The sequence below is a fragment of the Barbus barbus genome, assembly GCF_936440315.1.
Source record: "Barbus barbus genome assembly, chromosome: 9".
In the NCBI taxonomy this organism is placed as follows: Eukaryota; Metazoa; Chordata; class Actinopteri; order Cypriniformes; family Cyprinidae; genus Barbus; species Barbus barbus.
This window is the reverse complement of record NC_136737.1, coordinates 2,711,304-2,721,210: the sequence shown is the minus strand read 5'-3', so window position 1 is coordinate 2,721,210 and position 9,907 is coordinate 2,711,304. Positions and strand designations below refer to the sequence as shown.

The 9,907-nt window shown below is 37.2% G+C and overlaps 1 protein-coding gene across 1 annotated transcript; it reads right to left on the bottom strand.

Annotated features, from left to right (window-relative positions):
• Positions 1-5,233: 5,233 nt before the first annotated feature.
• LOC306874598 (uncharacterized protein) lies at positions 5,234-9,366 on the bottom strand (the record flags this gene model as incomplete). The annotated part of the gene is made up of 4 exons (XM_079424746.1): positions 5,234-5,289; positions 5,873-6,526; positions 9,188-9,203; positions 9,325-9,366. 4 exons carry the CDS (start codon positions 9,364-9,366, stop codon positions 5,234-5,236), a joined length of 768 nt encoding a protein of 255 aa, XP_079280872.1.
• Between the last annotated feature and the right edge of the window lie 541 nt (positions 9,367-9,907).

The following is a 9,907-nucleotide window of genomic DNA, read 5'->3' as shown; positions in this document are numbered from 1 at the left end:
ACAGTTGACAGCAACAGATTCCAAATGCAAATAGCACACTTGAAATTAACTCTGGACATTTTATCTGCTCATTGTAATTGGGATAATGAGGGAATAACACACACCTGGCCATGGAACAGCTGAGAAGCCAATTGTCCCATTACTTTTGGTCCCTTAACAAGTGGGAGGCACATATGCAAACTGTTGTAATTCCTACACCGTTCACCTGATTTGGATGTAAATACCCTCAAATTAAAGCTGACAGTCTGCAGTTAAAGCACATCTTGTTCGTTTCATTTGAAATCCATTGTGGTGGTGTATAGAGCCGAAAATGTTAGAATTGTGTCGATGTCCCAATATTTAAGGACCTGAATGTATGTATGATGCATAGTGTTTTAAAAATCTGTTCAGATTTGAAAAGTCATGTAGTGTAAGCCCGCCTTTAGAATTAATAGTCGTTTGAAACTTGTAGATATTTTGTATTTCTTGTGCTGAGAATATTTAATTCAACTCATTAACTTCTCCTCAAACTGTTCTGTTAATTGGTACAGTATTTTAAATGTTGAAATGTATTTGAAATGTATTTCCTTTCAAATTTGCACTGTTTTACTTCAAAAACTGAATGATTGCATTTTCAGTTTTGTACAGTATATGTAGAGACTTTGTATTTTGTCTTTCAAAATAAAACTTTTAATTTACAATTGTCAGCATCCTTTAACACTATAATTTTTTGTTTTTTAATAACCTGTAAAATAAGAAGTGTTTCTCTGTAGAACGTTTAGACTAGTATTTTACTTTTAGCACTTTATTGAATGCGTTTGATCATAATAATCTAGGAAAATCTGTGAAAGGACAGTGTTCCTCTGTACACGGTTTAGTGATATCACTTTATTTAATTGGTCAGTAAAAAATCCATAAAATAACAGTTTTACACTGTTAAAAAAAAATAAAGAAACGGTCAAATGACTGGCAGTAACGGTTGCCAAACATAAAACTGAAGTAAATAAAAAATGGGACAAACCACGCTCATATTGATGTAATGTGGAATACCATTCATATGCCTTAAATATGGGATGATTCTATGTTAATGTCAAGCCTTGTTTTCAAATTTGTGCTAATATTGCCAACTTACAAAATAATGACAGACTGCTGATGTTACTGAACTCATAGTGTGAAATATCCAAAAACATTGCTTTTGGTACCATATAAGAGTCATAATTTGCTCAGTCAGTTGTTTGTTCTCTCACTTTTGTGTACATACAACAGACCCAAGTAAATGTTTGAAATTGTGCAATATCAGTTTTGTCTTCAGAAGATAAAAGCATAGCAATTTGGGTGGGCCCATGATCTTCCATCTAGCACCACAGTAGAACCAATGTGACATCTACATTAGATATGACAAACCTAACACAAACTATAACAAGCGGTTCATAATGTGTTATGTATAATTAATTATTTGGACATTTAACTCCTCTTCCTTTTGTATTCACAGGTTGATAACAAATGTGGTAATGGCCAGTTTCGATAGGGATGTAATGCAATGTTTGTCCACTGTTGGAGGCTGACAAAAATCAGGTTGACATCAGAACTTAATGTAAGATTGACGTCAACCTCTAATGTTGGATAGATGTTGCATTTTTCATTCTGACGTCAATCTGACGTTGGGTTCTGACATCAATCTGACGTTGGGTTCTGACGTCAACCTGATTTTCATTTTCAACCAAAATACAACGTCTGTCCAACGTTGGGTTCTGACGTCAATCTGACGTTGGGTTCTGACGTCAACCCGATTTTCATTTTCAACCAAAACACAACGTCTGTCCAACGTCGGAGATTGACGTCAATCTGACGTTGGGTTTAGACGTCAACCCGATTTTCATTTTCAACCAAAATACAACGTCTGTCCAACGTTGGGTTCTGACATCAATCTGACGTTGGGTTCTGACGTCAACCCGATTTTCATTTTTAACCAAAATACAACGTCTGTCCAACGTTGGGTTCTGACGTCAATCTGACGTTGGGTTCTGACGTCAACCCGATTTTCATTTTCAACCAAAATACAACGTCTGTCCAACGTTGGGTTCTGACGTCAATCTGACGTTGGGTTCTGACGTTGGGTTCTGACGTCAACCCGATTTTCATTTTCAACCAAAATACAACGTCTGTCCAACGTTGGGTTCTGACGTCAATCTGACGTTGGGTTCTGACATCAATCTGACGTTGGGTTCTGATGTCAACCTGATTTTCATTTTCAACCAAAATACAACGTCTGTCCAACGTTGGGTTCTGACGTCAATCTGACGTTGGGTTCTGACATCAATCTGACGTTGGGTTCTGACGTCAACCCGATTTTCATTTTCAACCAAAATACAACGACTGTCCAACGTCGGAGATTGACGTCAATTTGACGTTGGGTTTTGACATCAGTCTGACGTTGGATTCTGACGTCAACCCGATTTTCATTTTCAACCAAAATACAACGTCGGAGATTGACGTCAATCTGACGTTGGGTTCTGACATCAACCTGACGTTGGGTTCTGACGTCAACCCGATTTTCATTTTCAACCAAAATGCAACGTCTGTCCAACGTTGGAGATTGACGTCAATCTGACGTTGGGTTCTGACGTCAACCCGATTTTCATTTTCAACCAAAATACAACGTCTGTCCAACGTTGGAGATTGACGTCAATCTGACGTTGGGTTCTGACATCATTCTGACGTTGGGTTCTGACGTCAACCCGATTTTCATTTTCAACCAAAATGCAACGTCTGTCCAACGTCGGAGATTGACGTCAATCTGAAGTTGGGTTCTGACGTCAATATGACGTTGGGTTCTGACGTCAACCCGATTTTCATTTTCAACCAAAATACAACGTCTGTCCAACGTCGGAGATTGACGTCAACATGACGTTGGGTTCTGACGTCAACCCGATTTTCATTTTCAACCAAAATACAACGTCTGTCCAACGTTGGAGATTGACGTCAATCTGACGTTGGGTTCTGACATCATTCTGACGTTGGGTTCTGACGTCAACCCGATTTTCATTTTCAACCAAAATGCAACGTCTGTCCAACGTTGGAGATTGACGTCAATCTGACGTTGGGTTCTGACGTCAACCCGATTTTCATTTTCAACCAAAATACAACGTCTGTCCAACGTCGGAGATTGACGTCAACATGACGTTGGGTTCTGACGTCAACCCGATTTTCATTTTCAACCAAAATACAACGTCTGTCCAACGTTGGAGATTGACGTCAATCTGACGTTGGGTTCTGACATCATTCTGACGTTGGGTTCTGACGTCAACCCGATTTTCATTTTCAACCAAAATGCAACGTCTGTCCAACGTCGGAGATTGACGTCAATCTGAAGTTGGGTTCTGACGTCAATATGACGTTGGGTTCTGACGTCAACCCGATTTTCATTTTCAACCAAAATACAACGTCTGTCCAACGTCGGAGATTGACGTCAACATGACGTTGGGTTCTGACGTCAACCCGATTTTCATTTTCAACCAAAATACAACGTCTGTCCAACATTGGGTTCTGACGTCAATCTGACGTTGGGTTCTGACGTCAACCCGATTTTCATTTTCAACCAAAATACAACGTCTGTCCAACGTCGGAGATTGACGTCAATCTGACGTTGGGTTCTGACGTCAATCTGACGTTGGTTTCTGACGTCAATCTGACGTTGGGTTCTGACGTCAATCTGACGTTGGTTTCTGACGTTAATCTGACGTTGGGTTCTGACGTCAATCTGACGTTGCGTTCTGACGTCAACCCGATTTTTACTTTCAACCAAAATACAACGTCTCTCCGACGTTGGGGTCCAACGTCAATCTGACGTCATATTGACGTCCGGTGCCTGCTGGGTTGTTTCGCGATTCTTTTATTCGAACAGAAAGATAAAGAAATACAGCAAAGATCAGTTAGGGGTGCTGAGGAGATTGAGATGTCTTTGATAAATTCAGTTAAACTAGAGGAAGTTAGCCAATAATCAATTCTAGATTTGTAAATTCCATTTGGATTGAACCAAGAGAATTGTCTTGGGTTTGGATTCTCAGCCCTTCAAACATCTAGCAGATTGTTATCTAAAGAAAAGTTTAGGAAATGAAGGTTTGGGTGCGAATGACTAAATTTAAGCAGGTAACAATCTAATTCCTCATCCATAACCATATGGAAGTCTCCTCCTATAACAACATTACCAGTTCGGTACAAAAGTTTAAATTCAAACAAAAGATTAGAGATTTCAGATAGTAATTTGTTGTTAAGAGTACTATTGTAGCCATACACATTAAATAATATAAACAGAACATCATCAATGTTTAGAACAACTGAAATCCAATGACCTTTCGAGTCAGTCCTTGACTTTATCATTTTTCCTGCATGGGAGGTTATTAAACAATACAGCTACCCCTGTTGACTGTGTAGAAGCATGGCTGAAGACTATTTTGTCACCCTATTGACTTGTTCAGAAACTTGTCGCATCAGGTTTAGAATGTGTTTCTTGTAACAATACACAGTGTGCACCTTTGTTTTTACAAAAAAGAAAAGAGGCTTTTCTTTCGACAGAATTACGACAGAATTACAGAGACTCCTTAAGTTTAAAGAAGTACAAGATAAAGATGTCTTCACAGAGAACATCTACCTAATAAGTAAAATAAAAATAAATAAACAAAATATGATATATGTTAAATTAATACAATCAAAAGAGTCATGTAAAAATGTTTATAGAACACAGAACAATGCCTTAAACAGAGCACTGTAACGAGATCCTTCTCAACAGTGAAACATGACAGAAGACACTTACATCTCTCCACCAAGGAAAGTAGATGCGAGTTATCAAAGTCAACTATTTATGACAATCTGAGCACCCTCAATATAGCTGAACAGGTACTAATGTAGACAGACAGACAGTCAGGTGTGGTGTGAAATACACTGTAGTTTATTAGGAATTTAAAAGATTTATCAAGAAATTTAAATATGGAAACCCCCAAAAGCAACATTTCATGGGTTTTAGATGTAATCAAAATTATGAAATTAGTCATTAGTGGTGCAAGAAAAATTAACAAACAACAAAAATGAACAAAAGTTTAACACTTGAAGCAAATATAAAGTAAAAGTGGAAACGAATGAGACAGATCTCTCTCTTTCTTGTCTAACAAGATAAAGTGAAGATGGATCAGATGCAAATCTACATGAAAGCATGTCTTATCTATCTATCTCTGCATTTTGTAAAATACACCGTAAGTTAAATCAGCCTCCTTTTCAGCTCAGTGAAGAACATTTTAAACCTGTAAAAACCCTCTACAAATAAGCATTAAGAGAACATTATGAACAAAATGAAACTCGTAAAAAAAACAATATAATTTATATCATAAAGCAAAGATGTATACAAAAATAAAACTTAATATATTGTTCCTTGTGGAGAAATTCCATCTTTAAGTTGATCTCCATCTCACAGATGAAACTGCTGGTCTTGAAGAGAACTTTATTCACTTTGAAAACTGCAGATGTTGTTTTGTTTTTCTGTCGGTCACTCATGTCACGTGTCACGTTTAGCGATTTGAAAGTGCTGGATCTATGATCTTCTTACTGTGTTTGTTTTTTTTATGCCTAAATAAAGCTGATGAATGACTAAAACTCTTCCCGCATGCAGTGCAGTGATACGGTTTCTCTCCAGTGTGGATCCTCTCATGTGTTTTCAGGGATCCTGACTGACTGAATCTCTTGTTGCAGTGTGAACACTTGTAAGGTTTCTCTCCACTGTGGATCCTCTCATGTGTTTTCAGGTCTCCTGACTGACTGAATCTCTTGTTGCAGTGTGAACACTTGTAAGGTTTCTCTCCAGTGTGGATCCTCTCATGTGTTTTCAGGTCTCCTGACTGACTGAATCTCTTGTCGCAGTGTGAACACCTGTAAGGTTTCTCTCCAGTGTGGATCCTCTCATGTGTTTTCAGGGATCCTGACTGACTGAATCTCTTGTCGCAGTGTGAACACTTGTAAGGTTTCTCTCCAGTGTGGATCCTCTGGTGCAGTTTCAAATGATCAGCTGTAATAAAAGTCTTCTCACACTCAGAGCAAATATATTCTCTCACACCAGTGTGTATCTTCTGATGAACTTTTAAACTCTGCAGTTCTGAAAAACTCTTTCCACAGAAGGAACATGAATGTGGTTTCTCCTCTGAATGAACTTTCAGGTGCACCTTCAGGTTTGAAGCACATGAAAATGTCTTTCCACATTGATCACATTCATGTGGTTTCTCTCCAGTGTGGACCCTCATGTGCATCTTAAGGTTTGCTGATTGTCTGAAACTCTTCCCGCACTGATCACATGTGAATGGTTTTTCTCCAGTGTGGACCCTCATGTGTCTCTTGAGACTCTTCTTGCTTGACAAACTCTTTCCACACTGAGTGCAGGTGAAACTTTTCTGGTCTCTTCTTCTCAGTAAAGAAACTCTTTCGGTCTGTGAGTGAGTTTTTTCTGTAGTTTTGACATGCTGATGTTTCTGCTCTTCACTCTCCTCAATCTCCTCCATCAGACCTGAAGGAATTAAGGGAAAAAGTCACAATATAAATACATCATAAAAAAAAGATAAATGTGAAGTAAAAGCAGATATGATCCATTTTATGCATTTTACTATACTAGAAAATAAAGGCACAAACTCATGATTCTGTAGTGAGAACTATTCAATGTTTGATCAACTCCACAATTATCTTAGATAATATTAACATTTATAACATATAAAATAAAGGTACACTTCTAAAAGATTCATATGTGTCACAGATGCAGCCAGACACAAGGGTAAGTGATAACACAGTGACTTTTATTCACAGGAGAAGAGTCCACGGTGAAGCCGTTATTTTTTAACGAGCAACAGTTTTATACTCAGTGTGCAATGACCTTAAATCTGCCACCCAGTTATCCATTTCTGAATTTGGTTTCATTTTAGTACATTTAATGTTTATTTATTGAAAAAAATATAAGCAAAATCAATGTCAGGGTTGTGAAGGGTATGTCTAAACATCCCAAAAATGTGGTAAATCTGATGAACCGCTTGACGCCTGATATTCTTATCGTTCTTCAGCCTCATTGATGAAGGATCATGAATAAACACCAACCTGTTTGTTCTTCAGTGTGTTCCAGCATTGATTCCAGCATTAAGTGCTGAACAGCAGTGGGAGGAGCTTCACTGAAGGAGTGATTGTTGTGGGAGGAGCTTCACTGAAGGAGTGATTGTTGTGGGAGGAGCTTCCCTGAAGGAGGGATTTTTTCTGTGGGAGGAGCTTCACTGAAGGAGTGATTGTTGTGGCAGGAGCTTAACTGAAAGAGGAGCAGATCTGCAAAAATTAAAGATATATCAATTACTGAGTTTATATTTTTACATGAATTCACACAATTTAAGTATTTATGCTCAAATATCAATCTCTTTTAAGTAAATTAATTGCAAATCGTTTTATAATAATCCACAAATTATATTTTTATTTCTAAAATAGGCTATTTCATCCACTTATTTTATTCCTACATTTTATATTACCTTTCATTAATACGGTGGCCGAGAGAGCTCAACGAGCTGCAACTTCAGAAAACGCATGCAAATAGACAAAACACCAGCAAATCAAGAAAACATCTTCATCATTTTGACAACATGCGCTGCAAATGAGAAACGCTGCAAATCCTCACAACACATGCAAATTAAGAAAACGCTGCAAATCCTCACAACACATGCAAATTAAGAAACGCTGCAAATCCTCACAACACATGCAAATTAAGAAAACGCTGCAAATCCTCACAACACATGCAAATTAAGAAACGCTGCAAATCCTCACAACACATGCAAATTAAGAAACGCTGCAAATCCTCACAACACATGCAAATTAAGAAAACGCTGCAAATCCTCACAACACATGCAAATTAAGAAACGCTGCAAATCCTCACAACACATGCAAATTGAGAAACGCTGCAAATGCTCACAACACATGCAAATGTCCTTTCTTTCATTAGCCTACTAAAAGAGCCTGAATAAATTTTTAAATATTATTCTTACTGACATTTTTATTTTGACCTGGTTTTAACAATTAATGAAGCATTGCAAATTTATTTTCATTAACCTTGAAATTATATTTAGTTGAGGATAAGTTAGCCATCTTACATAATAACGTTAATCGTGTTATTTGTCATTATTAATCTAATAATATCCAAAAGACAAAGAAATCATGCAATCAGGGTGTTAAAATAAACAACAACAACAAAAAAACACTCACCTTTCAGTTCACCAACAACTCAACCAATAGCCACTGCACAATAAGCAAATCCCAGCTGGTCCGTCACTTTTTTTGGGTCCCCTTGAAACATTTCCATTGTGGTCCATGCAGCACGTTTTTGTGAGGATTTGCAGCGTTTCTTAATTTGCATGTGTTGTGAGGATTTGCAGCGTTTCTCATTTGCAGCGCATGTGTTGTCAAAATGATGAAGATGTTTTCTTGATTTGCTGGTGTTTTGTCTATTTGCATGTGTTTTCTGAAGTTGCAGCGTGTTGAGCTCTCACGGCCACCGTACATTAACATATAGATAACACAATGTAGTAAAAACTAAGGACTACAGCATTTAAAAGATACCAAACATATAAACAAGGTAAGAAAAAATAAATAATAATAATAATAATTAATTGCATTTATATAGCGCTTTTCTGCTTTTTTTCTAAGCACTCAAAGTGCTCAAAATAAACTGTGGAAAATAAATATACACATTTGCAAGAAATAAATAACCTACCAGTGGAGTTATTTAACAAATTATATTTGTTTATTGTGTTTTAGTTTTGTGTTTAAAGCATGGCATATTACAGATTAATGAAATAAATGCCGTTATGATATTTATAATGTCTCATTGTGTTGTTTGCTTAAGTATGTTGACAGCAATATAATGATCTTAATGTGGTAATTAACAGATCTGAGGTCATCAGCATAATGAATGAGGTGAAAACAGGATCTATTGACATGAAATAAAGAGGATTTTCAGCAGCTGATAATATTGATGAGCCTCAGACTATAAACACTCATTAAACAAGCCATTCAGGATCAGCAGATCATTTCTCTTTATTTGCTGGTATAAACACTTTGTCAATCATTGCGATTTGTCCACATTAATGTAAATATAGTTTTTTATTACTACATTAATAACATTCCTAAGTAGTTAACATCTTACCTTTTTCTTTAAGGTGCTATAGTTAGCAGATACACAGCGCCGGATGAAACCATTCAGAAAAAACACCGTGAAATATTGATGAAACAAACCGTGTAAAGTGTGTTTTAAAATGATATAAATTAGCGAGAACTGCTCACCTCAGAAAACACCACACTGACGCGCGTGCGTGATGACGTCATCGTCGCGAGGCGAAACCAAGGTGATCAAAACCGCGCCAAATTCTGATCTCAATATACAGCTCATATTTAAAATACAATAGAATAACTTATGCCACTCAAGAATTGTCTAAGATCATTTTTGTAGCTAGTTTGATCAGTTTTTCCACAATGTACAATAATTATACATGTGTTAATGAGATAAATTAACTGCTCTAAGTAGAGCATGCACTCATAACCCAGCCAACATTGATATGTGGGCCCCATATGGGTTATACCCGGGCAGCATGGGTTCCATGTGGGCATGGGCTGAAAATGGGCAATTTATGTGGGTCCCATATGTTTTTCACAATATGGGTCCCATATAGGTTTGGACATATGGGACCATCGTGGGATCTATGTGGGCTTAGGCTGAAAATGGGCAATTTATGGGACCATTGTGGGATCTATGTGGGCAAAATTATTTCACACTTAAAAAACATCTTTACACCTTTAAACTTTTGGTTAATGGTCACTTTTTAAACAAGGAATATAACCGTTTAATATTTTATGGATCTGATCAAAA